Source organism: Crinia signifera, chromosome 3 (genome assembly GCF_055691185.1).
Source record: "Crinia signifera chromosome 3, ASM5569118v1, whole genome shotgun sequence".
NCBI classification, from domain to species: Eukaryota; Metazoa; Chordata; class Amphibia; order Anura; family Myobatrachidae; genus Crinia; species Crinia signifera.
Window position 1 is genome coordinate 33,559,329 of NC_139219.1, and position 24,864 is coordinate 33,584,192.

Here is a 24,864-nt window from a genome sequence, read left to right on the forward strand (position 1 = left end):
TTCTTCAGTTATTCTTTGCCGATTAACGCTTCAGCCACTCAAGAGTAAAATACATGTTTGTTGTGTAGCGTTGCGATAAGTGAATGTTTTGAGATTACTGTACATTGGCATTTTGTGAGAATCTGGCAAATTCAAGCAGTATAAATAGTAAAATAACAAAATCTATTTTTGTGTTGGATAAAGATAAAAAAAAAAAAACATGGAGCAGTTATACAAGCAATACCATACATAGTTTGCTTGCACATAGAACCTCACCAAGAGAAATTGAAGAACAGAACTTTATTGCACCTTTCACTCATATTCCCTGAATAGACAAGAATCTTCTAGCATAGCTGGGACATGAGAACATAAACTCCCTTCATCATTTACCCATGACGGTGACATGAGACGAACTAGCAAAGTCACAAAATCAGAACGGGTCTATTTATGGAGCAGTGAAGTTGCCCATGGCAACCAGTCAAGCTGATACTGTATGTATAATTTTATACAATGTAACCTGAAAGCTGATTGGTTGTCATGGGCTACTTCTACACTGGCCCACATCTCCGCTCTTTCCACTGCTCCATGAGTCAGAGTTTCCCTTAATAACGTCCCTTCTACATGGGCACATGACTTCATGTTATTAACCTAGATTTGCTTAATGCCAGAATATTCTGCCATGTTAGTAACTTGCCGTTGTGGTGGATAAAATCTTATTTCCCTAGTGAAGCCACACAAGCCATTGGGCTAATTAGCCAGGTAATCTTCCGGTGTGTGATTGGACTGCAGAAACTGCTGCACATTAAGAAAACCCTCTCAAGCACAGGGAAACAAAGGGCCTGATTCAGAGCCTGATAGCTGGTCTGCGAATTTTCGTAGCCGTGCACGCAGGGGAAAAACCATTTGTAATCACTCACCATCTAATGGTGTTCCCTCTGCTGGCAGCGCCCAGTCAGTCTAGAGTGACTCGGCGCTGTATATGTACTGACATGATTCTTTTTTGCATGTACTGAGAACAGCTGCAGGCTGAGTACAATAGCTAGAATAGAAGTAAGAATAGGAGGAACTGGCACTTCCTGTACGCTAGAACAGACATCCCTGCACAACTGAGCAGCAGGATCACTGAGATGGATGTTTTGTAAAGGAAGGACCATACAGTAGTACCACTTTCACATCGCAGACCCGTTTTAAAAACCGGTATTTTAAACCGGTAATTAAAACGGGTCAGAGCCTTAATAGTGGCCAGATTAACGTTTTAAATGCAGGTTCAGTGTCATTACACATTGCAGTTGAAACGTTTCATTCTGAACACGTTTCAATGCAGAGTGTAATGCACTGATCAGCGCCATCCCCGGTGCTCGTCCGTGCGGCGCGGAGGTACCTGTTAAGGGAGAGCCTGGAGGTCCCTGCGCCTGCGGCGCTGAGTATGATGCTGCCGGGGTCCCTGCAGTGAAGTGGAAATAACGCGCTATCTCCGCTGGAGATAGCGCGTTATTTCCACTTCACTGCAGGGACCCCGGCAGCATCATACTAGGCGGCGCAGGTACCTCCGCGCCGCACGGACCCCCCTGCCAGCTCCCGGGGAGGTCTTTTAACGGGAGACATCAGAAGCAGCAGCGGGAATATGGCCTGAACACGGGGGAGACATAAGCTGCCAACAGGGTATGACACAGCTGCCAACATGAGTATGACACAAGGAGGGAAATTTACTAATATGGATTCGTATTTTAAAGTAGAAAAAAGTCGTATTCGTAATGATAAAATCGTGAAATTATGTCGTATTCGTGAAATGGTCAATTATCAAGTGCAAAAATCGTATAATCGTGAAATGTGTTTTGTCGTAATCCTGTCGTATTGAGGTCGTAGTCGTATTTGCAAATACGACTACGCATGTCTACGAAAAGACTACACCATCGAAAGAATACGCCTGTTTTTTCAATGTGCTATGCGTATTCTCAAATGTACTTAAAAGTCGTATTCGTGAATGCGTAAAGTCGTATGCGTGAAGTTGTAATATTCGTGTTTGGAATCGTATTTCAAAATAGACCTGCCTTAGGAAGGTCTATTTTGAAGTATGTTTGTTCAGCACCAATGGGACACATCTGTTATCATTAGCTTAATAACTCACACACATTTCTAATGAATAATTGGTGCCTTATAAAAGCCTCAACAACACCTACAAACACTACCTGACTCTGACCATGGCAGACTTTTATATGTATACTACTGCTTCAGTGTGGGCTTGCAGAGCGCTAATGTCTTGGCAGTGCCAGCGCAGAAGACGCGGGCATCATGAAATTGAGCATGTTCAGCAGTTTCAGCAGGTATCCCAGAGGCTGCGTAGGCCCCGTTTATTTAGGCCGCGTTTACGTTTTGACGCATTGCCGGATGATGTCGTTATACAGATGTTCCGGCTTAATCGTTCAAACATTCTCCGTCTGTATGGCCTCATTAGACTGGAGCTAGATCCTGTGACAGGACGCTCTTGCGCTGTCTCAGGCCTGCATAAACTGCTGGCTGTGTTGTACTTTCTTGCGTCTGGCAGTTTTCAGCATGTCACTGGTCATGGCATTGGAATATCTCAGTCCACACTGTCCAGGTACCTGACCCAGGTGCTTCAAGCCCTTCAGCCACATATAGATGCCTCAATCTGCTTCCCAAGCCAGGAGACAGAGTGGCATGATGTTAGGGTAGCATTCCATCGGATTGCACGCATGCCAAATGTGCTTGGTGCAATTGACTGCACCCACATTCAGCTGAGACCACCTCGGGATACTGCCCGTTCCTATTACAATCGTCATGGAAGCACAAGTACCAACGTGCAGGTGGTCTGTGATGCCAATCTTAAGATCATGAGTGTGTTTGCAGGCTACCCTGGCTCATGTCATGACTCCTATATCCTCGCCCAGTCAGTCCTCTTTGATGAATTTCAAGCCGGATTAATGCCAGAGGGCTGGCTGCTGGGTGAGTGAAAATCTCCTCATCATTTTCAGTCTCAAATGTGTCTACAATATCAGTTGTTTGCCTCTATACATGTCCTAATGTGTGTTTGCTCCCAAACATTTACTCACGTGTTGCTCTTGTGTTTATATTACTGTTTTGCAGGGGATAGGGGGTTCCCCTGTTTATCCTGGCTCCTGACTCCACTGTCTTCCCCCCTTTCTGAATCAGATCACAATTTTCAACGTGCACATAAGGCCACCAGATGTGTGATAGAGAGATGTTTCGGAGTGTTAAAATCTCGCTTCCGCTGTCTGGACAAGTCTGGTGGTTTGTTGCTGTACAGCCCCGAAAAGGTTTCGAAAATTGTGATGGCTTGCTGTTTTCTTCACAACCTCTGTCTGGATCAAGATCTACCAGTCATTGAGGGCGGAGAAGACAGCGAGGCTGATTTGGAGAATGATACATCTGGTGATAGATGGAGCTCAGTGTCTGGGCGGCAGATTCGGCAGGAACTGATTGAGGCATACTTTAGTGGTGAGTATCTATGTTATGTGTTGTTCATACCGTCCATGCTATATGGCTGTGGTCTTGCTACATGTGTCTGGGTGTCTGCCACTTAAATGTACCATCACCTGTGCACCATTATGAATTTGTAGGTAACCATTGTACGGTTGTGACGGCTAAAGGTGCCCATACACGTTACAATTATTGTATACAATATGGCATCTCATCGCATCTCGGTTTTGCAATGAGTTCAGATGAGATGAGATCTAGTACAAAAAGTACGTGTAGCACATACTTTTTGTACTAGATCTCATCTCATTGCCAAACCAATATGCTATGAGAAGTGATATTGTATACAATATTGTATACAATAATTGTAACGTGTATAGGCACCTTAAGTCTGCTGTCCCTTGGATACAATGCTTAACATGATTGCATTAACTGGTTTTGCATTAAAAATGGTCAAAATGAAAAAAAGGCTACATTCATCTTAATTGTAAAATTGACTACCATAACTTTACACATTTGCCTTTGTAGGCTGAATGTGTGTGCAATATGCACACATGTGTGTGGGCCTTGAACACCTGTGCGGTCTTGTACCTGGATGTCTGGGGTTGGTCTGTCGATGGTCTGTAAGTGTTTTAGTTATTTTTATAATTTGTGGTCGAGTTAGTAAAATGTTTGGGATTGTGCACTTATAATTGGTGTACAAATTTTACACTGAAAACCTGTTTCTCTCATGCAGCCACCAGCCCTTCCTCATACACCTTTCTCAGGTGTTGTTGTGTGTGCTGCCCTTGCCATGGTTGATGTGTGTCTAAGTTGCCCCTTTTGCCAATCTGCATGGTGAGTCTCATGGGTTTACAAGGTCTTCAAGATGTCAATCATCTATGTGAATGGTTTAGGGAATGTGTTAGTGCAGGGGGTTTTGCAAGGGTCACATGATAGGCAAAATGTTGCGACCCTTATGTGTGTGTAAAGCTATGAAGTATGCAGCATGTAACACCAACCTGTGTTTTCTGCTCTCAAACAGTGCTGCTGGTACAGATGTGTGTGGACAATGCACAGATACTTCATTGTGTGGTTGATATTGAGATGTATTGCCTGCCTCTGTACTGTGTGTAAGTAAGTGGTCCCTCTCTTTATAGGTGTATGTATGTGTTTTCCAAGTTGCCTAATCATATATTTCTTTGCAGATCTGTGATGTTCACCAATGCTGGAGTTGGACTAATCAATCACCATATACTTCCTATTTTGGACCACATTCTACATTTTCAATATTCTGTACTGTGCGTGTGTGGCCTGTGTATTTTGCCTGTCACATAACTCCGTTCTGTGAGGTAGACATTTAAACCCACTTACCACAGGTGTGTTTTTGCTTTGAAAGTGACATTCTAATAGCATCAGTGCTGTGTTGTTGCATCAATGGAAAGTGACGACACAAATGTGTTGTTCAAACATAACTTTAATAAGCACATCAGTGGCAACATAACATCATTGCCTTGGACACAGTTGTATGAAGCAATATTCATTTACCCCCACGCTTTGACGCCCTAGACCCCTTTGCAGGTTGTGTGTCTTTTTGCGTGTGTCTGGTTGTGCGGCGTGTGGGGGATGGGAGTGGTGTTGTTTGACCCGTGCCACTGCTGCTCTGGGAGGCTGGGCTGTGTGCGGCTGCCAGCAGATTGCGTTCCTTAAATGACACTGAAATATCTTCCAACAGCCTGCTGTGTGTACTCTGCTGCTGGATAAGGGATTCCATAATTGTTAGCATGCGATTTTGGAAGGTGAGATTTTCTACACGCATCTCTGTCATGCACTTTAAAAGGGTCCGGTTGTCCTTGTGCAGGAGAGTGAGGGTTTTCCCAATTCGCGAAATCTCCAAATGGATTTTGTCCATGTTCTGGGCTTGTCGCTGCAATGCGGCTTCGCCGCGCTCTTGTTGTGCTGCCCAGGATGATGTGAATTCCGCACCTGGACCACAAGCTTCCTGTGGTGGACATATTGGCAATTGTGGCCGCTGTTGAATTTGTCTGGGTGGAGCTGATGGGTTTGTGTCGCTGAAATGGGCCAAGTAGTCATCCTCCTGTTCTGCTGCTGCAGGTGCATTGTCCTCTGGTATCTCCACACCTGTTATAATGAAAGGTTATGATGAATATTTTGTCATACTACATTTATGCTATCACACTAACATTGCCTTATTGAATAATTTGACACAACGAATTAGTTTTGCAAGTGAGAACTTCTGTTAGATATGTGACAATGTAAAGTGACCATATGATGTAAATAAAAACATATATCCTAAGCATTATGTTATTCTTGCTCAGTCATCTTTTCCTGAAATGAACATGCCTATATGGGTATTATACTTTCATACCAATGATAACAATGACAGTATGGACACTGTAGAGGCTGCTGAACATTATTGTGTGTGTGCTTGTTGGAAGCGTTGGTATGGTTGCAAACACTCGATGTGCGTTAGCTTAGAAATGCATCTAACCTGACAAATGTTCATACAACTATAACCATTTGTTGAACATAATTGGCACTATACCAGGCATCCTCAAACTATGGCCCTCCAGCTGTTGTGACACTACACATCCCAGCGTGACTTGGCCAAGTTTTAGCATGTGGTAGTACCCAAACTCTGAAAAGAAAGTGAGGGTAACGTAAAGTTATCCTTTTTAGAGGCGCTCGATAAATGAGCTGTATCACACAAGCTGCAGCAGTGTTAAGAGGTTGTCAGCCTCCAATTTGATCGAAAGAAAAAAAAAAGGGGGGGTTTTGCTGCGCTTTTTTGAAGTAGATAAATTTATTAAACAATATTATTCGACACAATTTAAAAATATATATTCTACACAATTTAAAAAATAACAATAAAAATGGAAAATAAAAAATGAGGTATATAAGGTGCGTGATTGTTTAAAGAAATTTCTCTTGGTTATTTCACATAATAAGGTGCAATTAGGTAGCAGTATAGTCACCCGTAACCAGTTACCAGGTATAGGTCCGTTCTTTTGGGACAAAGTAGGTTCTTGGACTGGGTTGTTAGTTCCCCCTTGGCACTTTGTAAATCTGCAGGAGTCCTTTATGGATTTGGCGACAGGTTGTGTTCCTGTGAGTTGGCAGTTGGCTGTATGGGGTCAGCAAGCTGGATATGCCTCTCTCTCTTATTGCCCAGGTTCCAAAGGTATGGCTCCAAATTTTCAGCAAATAAAGTGCTAGTGCAGGAAAAATTGTAGGTCCAAGGGTAGGTGGTATGGTGACTCAAATTGTTAGCTGCTGGCACCTGTTCACCGACGCGTTTCGCTGTGGTATACACAGCTTTTTCAAGGTGTAGTGCTTTCCATGAGGTTTAGGGTTTATATACCCTCATTGATTAGTTAGTGATTAGCACCTGTTCATTAATTGATATGCGTATATAGCTTTCACAAAATTTAAAAACATCATTTTATTCATAAAGCAGGAGGCAGACCCACTTATATAAACTCTATTTTTATTTAAAACGAGCATTAGAACAACTGTAAAACATAATAAAACTTACATATGAATTCTCCGGGTTCCGTTTCCGGATATCCGGTTATTGGCTATTTCCGATGTCTGGAACGCATCTATGCGTTCCACCTTACGTCATTTAGGCATTTACTCCCCTGTGATTATATGGGGAGTATTTTAGCCCTATGTGTCCGTCTTTATATTGGTCCTCTGAATTGGGACACAATATGCGGCAATTAGAGTTCCGCTTCTCACATATCTGCCGTGTGTTCTACGTATTTAGATATTTCCGGTTTGGTGGAACGCATTTATGCGGTCCATACATTCTATCCTTCGTTATACATAATATTCTATCTCTTATTTCTTAGTTTTAGTTCTGATATATGGTTCCTTTATATATCATTAGGTTTTAAAGGCAGATTTTATATATATATTCATTTTATTTACCTATGGGAAGTAGTTGTAGTATAATAATAATAATCGTCTAATCTTTAGTTTTTCTTAAATAGTTATTTATCACTCATTTATCTCAGCAGAAATTACCAGAAAATTATATCAAATGAAAAAATGAAAAAAATGAAAAAATGAATGAAAAAATAACAAAAATAACAAAAATAATAATAAATAAATAAATAAAGAAATAAAGAAATAAAGAAATAGATACTTAGATAAACAGACGATAATCACAAACTAAAAATAGCAAAATTATCGCTATAGCAATAATGCAGAATCAGGAGTAAATTACAGAAAGCATGTATAAGGTATAGTTAGGTAAAGGCTCACATTTTTTATTTTTTTAATATTTTATATATATCTTTCATATTTTATATTTTATATTTTATAATTTTACAGCATACATCCACATATATAGCAAGATCTATGTGGTGTACATCTCCGAGGGGGGAGGAGTATGGTAAGTAAGCAAGGGGGAGGGTTGTTATATGGGACAGTCAGAAGAATGTGGAGTCTAAGTCTGAGTCTGTAGATGTATCTCAGAGGGGTGTTATTTATGAGGCATGGACTTAGAGGTCATATCATTAATGACTTCTTGCTAGATTACACTATTTAGCTCTATAGCCTCGTTTAGGCCATCTGGATGGATTGAGTTCATATTAAAAATCCAAAACACCTCTTGTCTACACAGTTTCTTGAATCTGTCTCCCCCTCTCATTGTATGTGGTATTGATTCGAGTCCTATAATTTTAAGATCTTTGGGATCTCCATTATGTGTTTCCCAGAAATGTTTTGGAATGCTGTGTGTAAGTCTCCTTCTCAATATGTTGCCTCTATGTTCCAGGAATCTAATTTTTAGTTTTCTGGTTGTTCGGCCTATGTATTTATATCCGCATTTACATATCAGCATATAGATCACGAAGCTGGTGTTACAGTTTATGAAACTGTTGATGGGCCATATTTTACCGTCCTTGTCTGTGATCTGTTTTGTTGGTTCTACATGATTACAAGTTAAACATCTCGTTCCTCCACACTTAAAGAAACCTTTCGGTCTTTCATTTTTTAACCACATTGTGTCAGGTTGTTCCCTTTGTATCTCAATTGGTTTTAGTAAACTAGGTGCTACTATATTCCTAAGTGTTTTATTTTTCCGAAAAATAAATTGTGGTTTTGTCGGAAGGTTTTCTAGTAGGGGATCTTGTCTCAGAATCCCATAGTTCTTTCTTACTATATTCTTTATTTTATTTGTGTAGCTATTATATGTGGATATATATGCTGTTTTTTGCTGCTCATCATCTTGTGGCCTTTCTGAGATGATGAGCAGCAAAAAACAGCATATATATCCACATATAATAGCTACACAAATAAAATAAAGAATATAGTAAGAAAGAACTATGGGATTCTGAGACAAGATCCCCTACTAGAAAACCTTCCGACAAAACCACAATTTATTTTTCGGAAAAATAAAACACTTAGGAATATAGTAGCACCTAGTTTACTAAAACCAATTGAGATACAAAGGGAACAACCTGACACAATGTGGTTAAAAAATGAAAGACCGAAAGGTTTCTTTAAGTGTGGAGGAACGAGATGTTTAACTTGTAATCATGTAGAACCAACAAAACAGATCACAGACAAGGACGGTAAAATATGGCCCATCAACAGTTTCATAAACTGTAACACCAGCTTCGTGATCTATATGCTGATATGTAAATGCGGATATAAATACATAGGCCGAACAACCAGAAAACTAAAAATTAGATTCCTGGAACATAGAGGCAACATATTGAGAAGGAGACTTACACACAGCATTCCAAAACATTTCTGGGAAACACATAATGGAGATCCCAAAGATCTTAAAATTATAGGACTCGAATCAATACCACATACAATGAGAGGGGGAGACAGATTCAAGAAACTGTGTAGACAAGAGGTGTTTTGGATTTTTAATATGAACTCAATCCATCCAGATGGCCTAAACGAGGCTATAGAGCTAAATAGTGTAATCTAGCAAGAAGTCATTAATGATATGACCTCTAAGTCCATGCCTCATAAATAACACCCCTCTGAGATACATCTACAGACTCAGACTTAGACTCCACATTCTTCTGACTGTCCCATATAACAACCCTCCCCCTTGCTTACTTACCATACTCCTCCCCCCTCGGAGATGTACACCACATAGATCTTGCTATATATGTGGATGTATGCTGGAAAATTATAAAATATAAAATATAAAATATGAAAGATATATATAAAATATTAAAAAAATAAAAAATGTGAGCCTTTACCTAACTATACCTTATACATGCTTTCTGTAATTTACTCCTGATTCTGCATTATTGCTATAGCGATAATTTTGCTATTTTTAGTTTGTGATTATCGTCTGTTTATCTAAGTATCTATTTCTTTATTTCTTTATTTCTTTATTTATTTATTTATTATTATTTTTGTTATTTTTGTTATTTTTTCATTCATTTTTTCATTTTTTTCATTTTTTCATTTGATATAATTTTCTGGTAATTTCTGCTGAGATAAATGAGTGATAAATAACTATTTAAGAAAAACTAAAGATTAGACGATTATTATTATTATACTACAACTACTTCCCATAGGTAAATAAAATGAATATATATATAAAATCTGCCTTTAAAACCTAATGATATATAAAGGAACCATATATCAGAACTAAAACTAAGAAATAAGAGATAGAATATTATGTATAACGAAGGATAGAATGTATGGACCGCATAAATGCGTTCCACCAAACCGGAAATATCTAAATACGTAGAACACACGGCAGATATGTGAGAAGCGGAACTCTAATTGCCGCATATTGTGTCCCAATTCAGAGGACCAATATAAAGACGGACACATAGGGCTAAAATACTCCCCATATAATCACAGGGGAGTAAATGCCTAAATGACGTAAGGTGGAACGCATAGATGCGTTCCAGACATCGGAAATAGCCAATAACCGGATATCCGGAAACGGAACCCGGAGAATTCATATGTAAGTTTTATTATGTTTTACAGTTGTTCTAATGCTCGTTTTAAATAAAAATAGAGTTTATATAAGTGGGTCTGCCTCCTGCTTTATGAATAAAATGATGTTTTTAAATTTTGTGAAAGCTATATACGCATATCAATTAATGAACAGGTGCTAATCACTAACTAATCAATGAGGGTATATAAACCCTAAACCTCATGGAAAGCACTACACCTTGAAAAAGCTGTGTATACCACAGCGAAACGCGTCGGTGAACAGGTGCCAGCAGCTAACAATTTGAGTCACCATACCACCTACCCTTGGACCTACAATTTTTCCTGCACTAGCACTTTATTTGCTGAAAATTTGGAGCCATACCTTTGGAACCTGGGCAATAAGAGAGAGAGGCATATCCAGCTTGCTGACCCCATACAGCCAACTGCCAACTCACAGGAACACAACCTGTCGCCAAATCCATAAAGGACTCCTGCAGATTTACAAAGTGCCAAGGGGGAACTAACAACCCAGTCCAAGAACCTACTTTGTCCCAAAAGAACGGACCTATACCTGGTAACTGGTTACGGGTGACTATACTGCTACCTAATTGCACCTTATTATGTGAAATAACCAAGAGAAATTTCTTTAAACAATCACGCACCTTATATACCTCATTTTTTATTTTCCATTTTTATTGTTATTTTTTAAATTGTGTAGAATATATATTTTTAAATTGTGTCGAATAATATTGTTTAATAAATTTATCTACTTCAAAAAAGCGCAGCAAAACCCCCCCTTTTTTTTTTCTTTAGTACCCAAACTCTGGCAGCCCATGATGGGACTTGTACTTTCACAACAGCTGGAGGGCCAAATTTAGAGGATGGCTGCACTATACCATGTGTTTGTTAACTGCTGTATGTGCACATTAACATAGTACTGTGATTCCTGGTCAATTCCCCTGTGTAATGACTAATAAGGCTGGAGCCTAATAAATGCAGCTAATGCAATCACACAATCATTATTGGTGCTGTCACCATGAAAGGCTTAACTCTTCCACAGCCGCAATACTGTTTGCTAACCACATGTAATGGAATGCGAAATATAGCTTTAAGGTGTTAAAGGTTACTGGCAAATAATGTGTGTTGCCTAATTGCAAGCAGCTTCACTCTAATGTAGAGTATGTGATGTAAACTGAAACATTGGTGTCAGCTGCTGCACTGATGATGTGCCCAAAAAAGGTTGTGTTCATTAGTTGCATCTCCACATTAATTAGTTTGATTGTGTGGGAAGTGTGTTAGTGAAATTGGCATGGAAATGTTTGCAGTCCAACACACCCAAACCATTAACAAAGATGATGAGTGAGTTAGGTAAGTAATTTTATGAGTTAGATGTTTATTTTGGTTAGGCCCACAATCCACTTATTCTGGTTGTAAGAAGGACACACTCAGGCTCACGGATGGTGTGGCTTTGAAATATGCCATAGTGTAAACTAATTTCCATCTGACCTCTGTTCTGCTGGGCAGACATCACACCAACTTCCAATCAACCAGCCATCTGGTTGTTTGGATTGTTTAAAAGGTGGTACTGGATGGGAGCGAATGTTTTTGTTACTGTGGTTTTAATGTGGGCTACATCTTAACAACAACAAAAACTGACATGCAAACATGGTACTGTAGTTGAATTGGTTACATTTAATGATTTTGTCAGCTTAATTTAGAGCAATATCATGGGTTTTAAAACTCTTTTCAGATTGGACTTTGCACCCATCCAGTACCAGGTTTTTATTTTTCCCCAAACAACTACTTGTTTGGAGGGAAGTTGGTCTGATGTGTGTCTTGCATTAGGCGTTTGTTCAGACTAATCTAGTATCCCAAATTTCATGTCCGTGTCAATGTACATTTGCACAACATACAGCGCTTTTTAATTTCTGTGTGTGTGGTGGATCAGTGTTATTTGGGGTAGATTAGCCCTACTAAACAAACTCACCACACACAAAATAACATTAGCAACTACAGGAGTGTGCTAATTATTGCCTCATTGACACATCGATTGAACTCTGATTAACCACACCTGTGCTGATGAGCATGAGCAGATATTTTGCACATAAGCACAGGTGTAAACTTACATTTATCTACACTACAGGGATGAGGGTGTCCATTGCACCTGGTTATGGTCATGGTGTGTGTTATGTGTCACATGATCATAACTTACGTTTGTCTGTTTGTTGCTGCTGAGTGGTGTGGCGTTGTGGGGTAAGCACAGGTGGTAGAATCACCATTGGTCCAAGTGGTTGGGAAGTTACTGTTTGAGAATCTTGTGCTGAAAAAACAGAGATAAATGACAAGTGTCAACAATGGAAATTAAACCTTCAAGGTTCATGCCAATACTGTGCACACAAATTTCACAATGACACATTGTGGTACACCTGATGTGGATCACAGACACATGACACCAGCATGCTTTGCACCAATAGTCAAATAAATGCAGGATCAAATGTAGATGATGAACATCCTGGAAATTGCTTTACTCAAAACCAGACAATAGAATGTGGGAAAAATTTACCTATATCAAGGTCATCATCAGTGGCTTGAGGGGCCACCGAGACCGTTGCTGTAGGGGCTGACTGGCGCACACTCGCTGGACCAGCAGAAGGGCTTGGCGCTGCAGATAACACAACAATATATAAGCACAGTACCAACAACACTTCAGTCAACAAAGGTACATATCTGGAAACATATATAGCCGTTGGAAAAAACCTACATGGGAACATTTATGTACATACTGCAACCAATATACTGGTACTAAGATTTGTACACCAAAAAGCACAAAACCATTCCTTATTGGCCATGGCAAAAAATGAGAGAGAAAGAGAGTGTGAGAGTGAGAGAGAGAGAGAGAGACACACCAAATTACACAAAAAAAAAAAAATTAACATACATTGAAAAATAGGATTACCCATTTCGATCTCGAAAAAGTCCCCAAGGGGAACATTGTACACACTGGAGAGTGGTGTGGCATGGCTCCTTGTGTGGACATAGGCCGGTGCAGGACGTATTACTGTATGGAGATAGGAACATAAAATATTATTCCCACAACACCATACAGATACACACACACACACAGGCAAAGATGAGGATAAATTGTAACACACCTCTCCCAGCATCCGATACATCCCCTTGGCCATGGTCAATTGTGAATGAGCCTGTTGTCCTGTGTGCCCTTGAGGGGTCAGTGTGCGTTGCAGGACGGGGTGCTGTATGGATGTGTAAAGGGAGACATTCAAAATGTAAGCCAAACAGAGAGAATGGGAAACACATACAGACAGAGTTTATGCTGCAGCTGACGCTGTGAAGACATATTAACCTCTCCCGACATCAGAATGGCCATGGGCAGGGTCAGTGGATGATGCTGCTGATGACCTGTGTGGCCTTGATGGGACAGTGTGTGCTGCTGTGCGCAATGCTGTATGGTAGAGAGAAGTGAGTATTAAATTGACGAAACCATAGAGAGAGAGAGAGAGTGAGAGACAGAGAGAGAGAGAGAGAGAGATAGAGAGAGAGAGAGAGAGAGCCATACAGAAAGAAAGAGTACATGGTGTGTTTGTATTAGTGGTAGAACACATACCAGTCTCCACATCAAACAACCCGCCTTGCCCTTGCTCAGTGGAGGATGCTGCAGATGTCCTGCGTGACTGTGCCGGAACCGACTGTGATGGTACCTTGGATGCTGTATGGAGAAGACACAACAAAGGAAACTTAGCCAACACTACTAAAAGAGAGAGAGAGAGAGAGAGAGAGAGAGAGAGAGAGAGAAGTGTGCATAATGAGTAATTTGCCACAAACAATATCAATCAAAAGGACACAGACAATCTCTGCATGGCTGTAATGTACACACCACAGTCTCAGTCACAGCTGCAGAGGGCCTTCCTGTTGGTCAATCCCCATGGTGTCACTTAGGCGCTTCTATGATTGTGGACTCATATAATATTTTGATGACGCACTTTATAACAATACACACCTGTGTCATCATCTGAAAATTGCACATCTTGCAATGCAACTGAACCACAGTGTGCCTTTTGAAGTCTTGCAGCATGACGACTAGACACACCAGTAGTGTGGGGACCACGATGGTGTTGCTTTTGGCTAGACCCATGTTTGTGTCCGGACACAGAAGATCCAGAGGGGGATGAGGTGCGGTCTTTTTTAGCACGGGCAGCTGTGATTACATGCACAAAGAACAACAAATAACAACAACAAAATAATACAACAACAACACACACTATACATGTCCCCATTACAAGCCCTTACAAACACATGTCAACATAGTGGTTGTGTTGACGGAATGTGTCCATACAAAATTACTGGCAATCAGAAAAAACATGTGCGCCATGTATCATGTGACCTGCACAATTACACTAATTATTGAGGGTGCCTCATTGCTGATTAAACTATGTCAGCTAAATAACTCTGCACAGAACAATACACAGCAATATGAATCCCTTCCCCAAAAGTTATACTCACCAGCATGACGGGCATCAGAATCAATGACACCTGGTGGACTGATGACTACCTTGGGTATCAGAGTCGCCATTGCCCGCTCATAGGGCTTCCACTCAATGTGGGAGGGCACATTGGCCCCATACTTGCGCTCATGTTTCTCTGCCTTGGTCATCTTAGCCTTTACACGGCGGCGAATGTCATAGAAGCGCTTCTTACAGCTGGCAAAGTCACGCTGAATAGACCCGTGGGCATTGACCACTTCTACTACAGTCCTCCATATAGCTGCCTTTCGTCCAGCAGAAACTGCTTGCAGAAACAGGGGTGCCTTGTATTTCATTATAGTGTTCACAAGGGCACTGCTTTCAGCAGCCGTGAACATAGGCATCTTCTTGCCAGGGTTTTTGTTGCCCTTTTTTGAGGCAGCAGGGGTGGCAGCAGACACATCATCATCATCATCCTCATCATCACCCACACCTTCCTCTGGCATATATTCCTCCTCCTCCTCCTCAAGCAAATCATCACCCACCAACACCTCCTCTACCTCACCCAAATCCATGAAGCTATCCCCACTCTCAGACATTTCCCCCTAAATTCAAAAGGCAAACACACAGAAATATAAACACAAACAACACTAAACACACTCCAGCTCCTTCACTCTAACACAACACACACACACACACACACACACACAAATATAGACACAACAGCCACTTAAACCAAAAAAAAAAAAAAACAAACTTTGACAATACAAAGACAAACAATAACACAAGACACCTTTCAGCAACAATACACAGTCAGAATTCACACTGATCAAAATACTCACCACACCTAACAAGCCACCTCTGCTCCTCTCTCCACACTCCAACCTACACCCACAAGCATTAGTGGGTCAAACAGGACTTATATAGGCCTGTGTGAGCCCTCCCATGTGTAAACACAAGACACCAATCACAGGTCAGCTTCCGTTTACGTCTTCACGTATGTTAAACTGTTTACGACTTTTCGTAATGTAATCTACGAAAAATCGTAAAATAACTAAGGTTTCAAACAAAACTTGTTACGACATTCGTATTTCAATGTACGAATTTCACGGACGATTTTTACGTACGTAAAACAGCATACGAATGGCTACGACATCGGAAAATACGACTTTTCAAAATAAAACATCTTTGTACATTCCATTCCGGAATACGAATACGTCTACGAAAACAGCGTGCGTACACATTCGTAACACCTCGACATACAAATACGAATACGAATTTTAATACGAATCCATATTAGTACATTTCCCTCAAGGTGACGCCTGGTGCTAGTCCCGGGGAGGTCTTTTAACGGGGGGGGGGGGCAGCTGCAAAATTGTCCGGGGAGGGGGGGGGGGGGGCGCTATCAGTGCTTGTGCTTGTGTTGTTTGCCTGAAATACCGTTTCAGACAAACTGCACACATTCACATTGCACAAAAAACGGCAAGGAACCGTGTAGGACTCTGCTTTTTACACGGTTCGAAATGCCAGTTAACTTAAAACGGTAAATTGCCTGTGGTGCATTCACAGTGCACCCTTAAACGTTTTAAAAAGGGAAAAAAACGGCAATATACCGTTTTAAAAGTGCGATGTGAAAGGGGTATGGGTCTGACTGAAGTAAGAGACAAAAGTAAAGAATTTGTTTTTCTTTGAATCCCAGCATTATGATGCCTAAACACGGGGTGATTTCAGGGCATTTTCTAAGCGATCTGACTTAATTTAACTACAAAATGCCCCTACATCACTCTGTGAATAGGAGCAGTGGCGGCTCCTGGCCTTTAGAATTAAGGGGGCTGCAATTGCCTGACACAGTTGACATAGACACTAAAAAAGTGCTTCAGACACAGTGCCTCGCTGCGCTCGCCATTCTTCCGGCGTGGTACCTCGCTATGCTCGGCACACTATTTTATTCTCCCACCATACCCTAGTGGATGGTAGGGCATGAAATACCGCCTGTCGGCACATGTCAGCTAAAAAAAAAAAGGGAAAAACCCCATGTCGACCTTTTGACTGTCAACCTTCCCCATATTGACCTAATGCTTGTGTCGACCTGATGACCCTGTCGACCTAACCCATGTCGAAATTCAGTCATATCAACCTTCAGTTATGCCGACCTTCATTCATGTCGACCTTCAGTGGTCGACATAATGCTTTTCGACCTCTGTTGTAAAGTTGGGGATTCATTGCAACATTGATTGTGATTGCTCTGTACCAGGGTTTTTGTGCATATACTGTAAACAAATGATGTACACATAGGCACGCAAACCCAGGTACAGAGCAAAATACACACTTTGAATAACTTTAATATCAATTAAAGTACAGAAAATGATACTCCTAATAAAGATCTACACACAAATAAATAGTTTAAATAAATATTATTCACAGTGGCTAAATTATTATTAAAATAAAAAAAACTTCCATGCACCTCACTGAAGTCTGGGCATGCTCACTGCAGAGGATTTGTTTCTGGGCTGCAAAGGCAGCAGCCCATGGAAGCACTGTAGCTCTGGAGATTTGCACAGAATGGCTTTCTGTTGGAAGCTATTGCTGTCATCACTCCATGTACTGGCAGCCCAAGAGGGGGAGGAGTTTTCAGTCTTGTGTATGATGAGCAGTAGCAGCTTCTCGCGTATTCCAGAGCTCTGGTATTGGCTGTCTGTGTCCTCAGGGGGGGGGGGGGAGGGGGGGGGGGGAACCAACAAAGCTCTGACGCTGGTTGTCTGTGTTTTACACTGTGACTGGAGGGGCTGCAGTCCTGCAGCCCAATAGTAGGATCCGCCACTGCACAGGATCCATAGAAATAGTGATGTGCAGCCCCGCGCATCGTTATTGCCTGGTGATTAAGATCCAGCATGCTGGATAAATCTAGTTAGATCGCTGGTGGCACTATGCTCATAACGGGGGACTGATTCTAATTTCGGACCATGAACAATATCAGCGGTACTTCCAGACGAATGATCCAGCACAAACACACTGAAAGATATCGTTAATATCATTCAGTGACATCACTCATCCCCCAGCTGAAGATGCAGTCGTTGACGATATAGGCAGATTTGACCGCATGTTCAGACAACAGGTCAATAGCAACTCACGGGAACGCACTTTGTTAACGATATATTGAGTACACACTAGACTAGACGATATGCACAATAATATCATTAACGATATCGTTATCGTGCATATCGCTTAAAAAAAGCGCATAGTGTGTACCCAGCTTAAAATGTGTGGGCTACATGCTGAAGCCTCCGATATTTACCCTGCACAGAAAAAATACAAAAGTATTTGTTTCCTTTGCATTGCAACATGTTTTGGTTCAATCATAGTTATTTGCTTTTTTGCTTAACTTTCAAATCTGAATAATGACCACGTTAAAGATAATAGGCGCACATTATCGTATAAAAAAAAATCTGATTAAAAAATCGAACGCTTTACATTTCTGGGAGTGTCACAGCAAGTAAGTAAAAAGCAATAATCAAAAGCTTGGGTTAAATAACAGTTGTTACAGCTCCAAAGATTAAGAAGCACAATAATAATAGAGTAATACTCAACAGTTAGGAATTGCTACAGTGATAATTAACGTGAGCTTCAAACGGTAACAATAATATCAATAGTGTAGAAGAAAAGTCTCAGTTCTCAAGGATATAATTATCAGCCTGTAGACATCAATGTTATGGGAATGTATAAGTCGGCTCATTCTAGTGCGAGTCTGTGTTCTGCAGATAGGACCGTGGATATAAATACACAACGAGGGCCTTATTCTGGTTGCTTTGCACAGGGACTGATGGTGGCGCTGTGTGCATGCACATTTCTGCAAGACAGCGGGGGGGGGGGGGGGGGCAGAGAGGGGCATGGGGTGGCGGGCGGCCCCATTAGCATATATGAATGCCCAGAGTTTCATGGGCATTCCCATGAGAACGTTGGGCATTCTCATGCTAATGAGGCAATGACGCGAGTGTGGGGGGGGGCAGCTGCCCGCCCAATTCCTTCCCAGCATGCATGCATATGTAAGTGACTTCAAAGTCACTTTTATATGTGTGCACCTTCCACATACCTGTATTTCGATGGTCGGCAACCATTGAAAGATGGGGGAGGTTCCCCCTGCCCTGCAAATGGATGGCGCCAGCCAAGCATTCCCAAGGCGGTGTTTGGTGGACTCACATGGCTACGAATCAACCAGAATAACCCCCCGACTGTGGAATCTGGCCCCACCCTATGTATGGGCTCCTATCACTGAATTCCCCGGTGGGCCCATCATTACCCAGTCCGACACTGGCTACCAATCACAGAGGGACCCCCGGTCCCACTGTATCCCTGCACTCTCCTTTACTCTCTGCCATGCTTCTAATTACTGCCATTCCTCAGCACGGCAAGACCCCCATTTACCTGCTGAACACAAGAGCAGGCCCCAGGAAATTTACCCCGTATCCGTTTGACAGATAGACGGTGTAGAAGGACCATGTTATGGTAGACCAAGCTTAGTTGTACCCGTCTAGCTAGATGCCTAAAGAGGTCTACTACACTATAAGGTCCTTTTGTATACATTTGGTTTTTCATGTACGAGAAATCTATACCATATCGTTAAAAAGAACGTCATTGTTGGATAATACAGTTGCATGTATGTATATTTAATATTTAATTCCTGTACACACATAGTCGGCGCAATCATAGGTGGCTTTACTTTCGTGGTTTCATGTATTCTTTCTGATGTGTTTGGTGATGCATCTAGTATCGCTACCATAGTTGACCGCGGCGGAGTGTTTTCTGTTCCATTTTTATACCAGATGCCTAAAGATAGTCGACCATGTCTAGATCGGCAGTAACGAAAGTTAGATGCAAAGATTAGGTTGACTGGAACGTGGTCGACAGTTACAACATGTACAGTTTTTATGTTTTTGGAGGGCAGGTTGACTTCGTTCATACTCTACTATCCAAGTGGGCGTAGAGTTAGATTATAATAGTGTGCAGAGCGTAGCAAGGCATTGTGCCCGAAGCATGGCGAGCGTAGCAAGGCAATATGCCTGGAGTCCATGCGAGGGGACACTTACACATGTCCAGGTTGACCTATATCAACAAAATGCGAAAAACTCATGAAAAACTCATGTCGTCAATGTAACTGTCGATCACGCTCCCGTCAACCTCGCGCTTGCATCTAACTACATTGGTTTTGTTGTGGAACTAAGATTCCCAACAAGCCCATTATTGTGGTTCTTCAAGTCCCAGAATGTGATCCAGGCTTTGGTCTATTTTTTACACCTTTAATCAGCCCGGTACCCACAGCCCAGGCTTCAGCCTACGCAGGTAAGTTCTGGAGGGGGGGGACCCCTTCATTGGGGGGGTCCCCACACTCCACCAGGACCCCTGCCCAGGCTGACTAGTCGGTAGGGATGAATGCTTTGGCCGGGAGACTTGTATAAAAAGTCTCCCCCTGGCTGTGGCATTACCCTGCTGGCTGGTTGGGCCTGGGGCTGGTTTTTAAAATACGGGGGACCCCTATTCATTTTGTCCCCCATATTTTGGGAACCAGACCCAGCCCTGGAGCCTGGGCTGGTTTTAAAAATTCAGGGGAGCCCTATTTCCTGATTTTTTAAAACCAGCCCCAGCACTTTGAGCCTGGTGCTGGTTACGGCCATGGGGGGGGGGGGGACCCCACAACATTTTTTATTTATTTATTTTTTTATCTTTTCTTTTTTTTACACACTGGAGCCTGCACGGATCTGGCTGATCCGTGCAGACTGCCTATATGAATTTGTATTAATGGCCGTATACAGTATATAGGAATGAATACACCATTGGGGGTTTACAAAGCTGTTGTATTTGACTGCTTTGTAAATTATCCCCCCGAACACGAATTTGTATACGGCTAAAACAGCCGTATTCATTCGTATTAAGAATACGAATACGAAAAATCATATTCCTATTCTTAGTAAATTTCCCCCTAACTATGAAGATTGCACCCTGTCAGATGGGGTTCCCCCGCCCCCCCCAGACAAGCCAAGGCCTAGATAAGCAGTATTGTCCCCAAGTCCACCTCTGAGCCTCTGCTTGCAATTGTGCAAGTCCAAGGGGTCTATTTAATCATTTAAATATATCTTTATGAAAATATGATTTTCTATCGCTACTCAAAGTAGCTCTGGAAAATCTGCTTTATCTCAATTTATTTCTCTTTGACAATATCCAGCAGCGGTAAGAGTAATCTTACTTCTTCCCAAACCAGGTAAGGAAGGGTGGGTTAGTCTCCCGCATCAAGACCCCCCGCCCCCGCACCTCCTCCCACTGTCTGTCAAATACCGGCATTCATGGCTCTTTGGGGAGGGGGTGGGGTGTCATTTAGTACAACGCAGTGGCGTAGCTACATATGTGGCAGACCCTGCAGTGGCTTGGGGGAGTGGCCCCAGCAGGGTCTGTGGTGGGCGCTGCTGGCTGACCGGACAGATGACCGAGGCAGCAGTGAGCGCTGAGCTGGTCCTGCCCTGAACATATCTATTGAGCGGGGACCCAGTGCAGTGCATATTGAATGAGCGTGTCCCTGCTCCGTGCATACTGTATGTAATGAGTGGGTCTCACTCATTACATATGCACGGGAGGGGACTCGCTCATTAAATATACACTGCGATGGTTCCAAGCGCATTAGATATGCATGATACTGGATCGTGGGGGGGGGGGGGGCGGAATTTTTTTGGCTGGGGGGGGAGCAAAATTTCTACCTACACCACTGGTACCACGCCCTCCCCAAAGAGCTGCAAATCACGTCATTTATCAGAATGGGGCAGGACCTAATGTTGGCAAACCCCGCCCCAGAAATGCCACAGAGAGTCTACTCTACGGGCTTTTCACAGAGAGAAGACTCTCAAGGTAGGCAAGTACGGGTGAGTGTCCCAGAGCACAGACATGAGCCGGCTTGTTACAGATACCTGGGTTTTTTACTTATGAGGACAAAACTACCGGCCGATTTATGGTAGAGAGTGAGACATCCCTTAGTACATTAGAACCTTTTTCCCACTTTACAGCCGTTTTAGGATGAATCTTAAAGAGAGACTTTGACCGATCCGCTGCTAATTGTAGATACTGCCGCCAGCATGTGCCACACAGCAAATCACATGTGAAAGATTGTTAATTACAGGAATGTTACTCTTGGAAGCCTGCTCATTTCCATGATTAATAGCCCACTCTATCCTGAGATGCCTAAAGGCTTTGAATTGCATTACGGACCCTCTGAGGAGGAACTTTACAATGCAATCTGGGTTGCAATATTTGATAGGGAAAGGTCAATTGTTTAACACTATGTAGACCCTGTGGGTCACTAAGATAGAGTGACAGATTAAGGTTTGTGAGGGCCCTGGACAACAAAAGGTACCCCCTCACACACCCCACACAGGTAGAAGGCAGCCAACCCCCAACCCCCCCCCCCCCCCGCCCCCCTCCCAATGGATGTTGAGAAATTGTCTTCTATAATCTCGAAGAATTCCGCATCTGTAAACTTACACAAGACAAATAAGAGACGCGTTTTCTGTTTGCGCTTTAAAATAACTCGCTACGGTATAATAGCTAAAAGTTCCTTCAAAATTATATAGAGTTGCATTTTACACAAGGTTGACAGTGATGTGCGATGGTGGCTGTGCAAAGAGAGGCACCGCGGCTCACCACGGCCGCCACCCCTACCCGCCGCTCTGCTGCGATCAGGTATAAGCCGCCCGGCCAGAGTGAAATCCCGTCCAAGTCTGCAAATAGCTTAGCACAGCTTGGGAAAATTATCTGGATCCGTAACTTGCTGCAAATCCATTCCCAAGCCAATAACCATTAAATGATATTTCCAGTATTCAGCGGCTGCGATCGATGCAGTCCGATCAGGTCTGGAGCTGACGTCACACGATTTCCCCTAAAACGCCTGGGCATGTCTGCATATTCCCTGAGACTCCAGGAAAATGGACGGTTACACCCACAAATGCCGGCTTCCTGTTAATTCAGCTTGTGTTCGGTCAGCAATTAAAACTTTATCAGGATTTCTCGCAGGACTGCTTCGTGCATACGTACTACAGGCTATCGGGTATGGATCATTGGATAGACACCACTAGGTCGACATGCATGAAGGTCAACATTACTGAAGGTCGACACGCAGGAAGGTCAACATGACTAAAGGTCAACATGGGCTAGGTCGACAGGGTCATTAGGTCGATACAATCATTAAGTCGACATGGGGAAGATCAACAGTCAAAATGTCGACGTGGTTTTTCTCTTCTTTTTTTTTTGTCCTGAATTTCGGCACAGTCGGCATGGACACTGAGATGTAGCACCTCATCCCCTTGCATGGCTCGCTGCACTCACCATGTTTCGGGCACACCATTTTATTCTCCCACCACGCCCTAGTAGATGATAGGGCATGAAACTCCGCCTGTCGGCACATGTCTACTCGGAAAAAAAAAGTGAAAAAACCCATGTCGACCTTTTGACTGTGGAACTTCCCCATGTCGACCTAATGCTCGTGTCGACATAATCACCTGTCAACCTAACCCATGTAGACCTTCAGTCATGTCGACCTTCCTGCATGTCGACCTAGTGGTGTTGACCTAATGTTCGTAGACTTAGTGACTTTATCCCAGTCTATCGGTGATATCCCAGCCTGCGAATTTGCAGCCGTGCGATCATGGGTTGTCCATATGCAGGCTCTGATTGGACCCCCCGACGGCGCAGAGATTGTTAGAATAATGTAGAAGTGATTACACAAAGCTGCATCAATGATGTCACCCAGGTAAAAATGAGCGCGCACAAAACATTCTTGATAATGTCATATCAAGTTCTAATGACTGCTCTAGTTCCTTATAGTTGAATTGTTTAATTTAACCAATCCTCGTATAATTACTAGTAATTAAGTGAATATAAAAACCACCATCCTGCAAGGCTTGATTTTATTTGATTAGAAAACCAGATAATTGTTTCAGGAAGGGGGGGGGGGGCAGTTTTATTAGTCATAAATTACACTAAACTGAGTTCTGCGTAAGGACCGCTGCTCCCCAAGGGGCAGAGAACATTTTTGGAGACCGTTGCTATGCAACGAAGAAAAAAATGTTTATTAGAAGTTTTCTGTCAGTCATGGAAAAAGCCTGACATCATATGAACTCATTTCTATAAAAGGTCTCTACGGGAACTAGTGATTCGGTTACAATCATGAAAAATGACTTGCGTTATTTTCACAGCGTCGGAGATATTACATTACACTCAAAAATATATTACGCTGGTGCATTCATCGCGGAATTTCATTACTCACCCGACGCTGCTCAGGATGTGACAGGAAATATGTTGGCCAGTTCTTTCCCTGTTCTCCCTACTGTATGTACCCATGTACTATGCTGTACTCATGGACTTTTAGTACTATTTTATAAATCAATTTGGACAGATTTATTTATTTATTAACAGTTTTTTATATAGCGCAGCATATTCCATTGCGCTTTACAAAAGGAGACAGTGATATTACAAACAGGGTAATTGCAAACAGTCAAAAGGTAGGAGGGCCCTGCTCGCAAGCTCACAATCTATAGAGACTTAGGCAATGATACATAAGGATAGATACCGTCATCTTATTGCATTAATTCCACCAGAATGCAAAGGTTCCTAGTGTGCTGTAAGATACGGTGACTCAGCAGCTTGGCCATGGGTCAGGAGGATGGAAAATGTGAAAAAGAGAGAGAGTGGATATGTGTGGACTGTACAGTAGGGATGTGATTAGATAGGAACAGTATACGAAGGTGAAGTGTCTGGTTCTGGAATTTGATAAGCTTGCCTGAAGAGGGAGTTTTCAGGGAACGCTTATAGGGTTGGAGACTGGAGGAGAGTCTTATTGTGCTTGGGAGGGCATTCCCATCAGGAATGGGAGCGAGTAATGAGTGTGGATGAGAGACGCAGATCTTGTGAGGAGCGTAGAGGTCGGGTTGGAAGATATTTTGAGATAAGAGAGGATATGTATGTTGGTGTAGTTTGGTTTATGGTTTTG

The 24,864-nt window shown here is 42.3% G+C and overlaps 1 protein-coding gene across 1 annotated transcript; it reads right to left on the reverse strand.

The window, feature by feature from the left end:
- Positions 1–4,873: 4,873 nt before the first annotated feature.
- Positions 4,874–13,663, reverse strand: LOC146062467 (uncharacterized). The gene is made up of 5 exons (XM_083174601.1): positions 13,512–13,663; positions 13,316–13,417; positions 12,923–13,021; positions 12,572–12,679; positions 4,874–5,556 (listed from the first exon to the last, which is right to left on the reverse strand). The coding sequence occupies exons 2-5, from the start codon at positions 13,317–13,319 to the stop codon at positions 4,955–4,957; spliced, it is 813 nt and encodes a 270-aa protein (XP_083030727.1). The 5' UTR covers positions 13,320–13,417; positions 13,512–13,663; the 3' UTR covers positions 4,874–4,954.
- Positions 13,664–24,864: the final 11,201 nt, after the last annotated feature.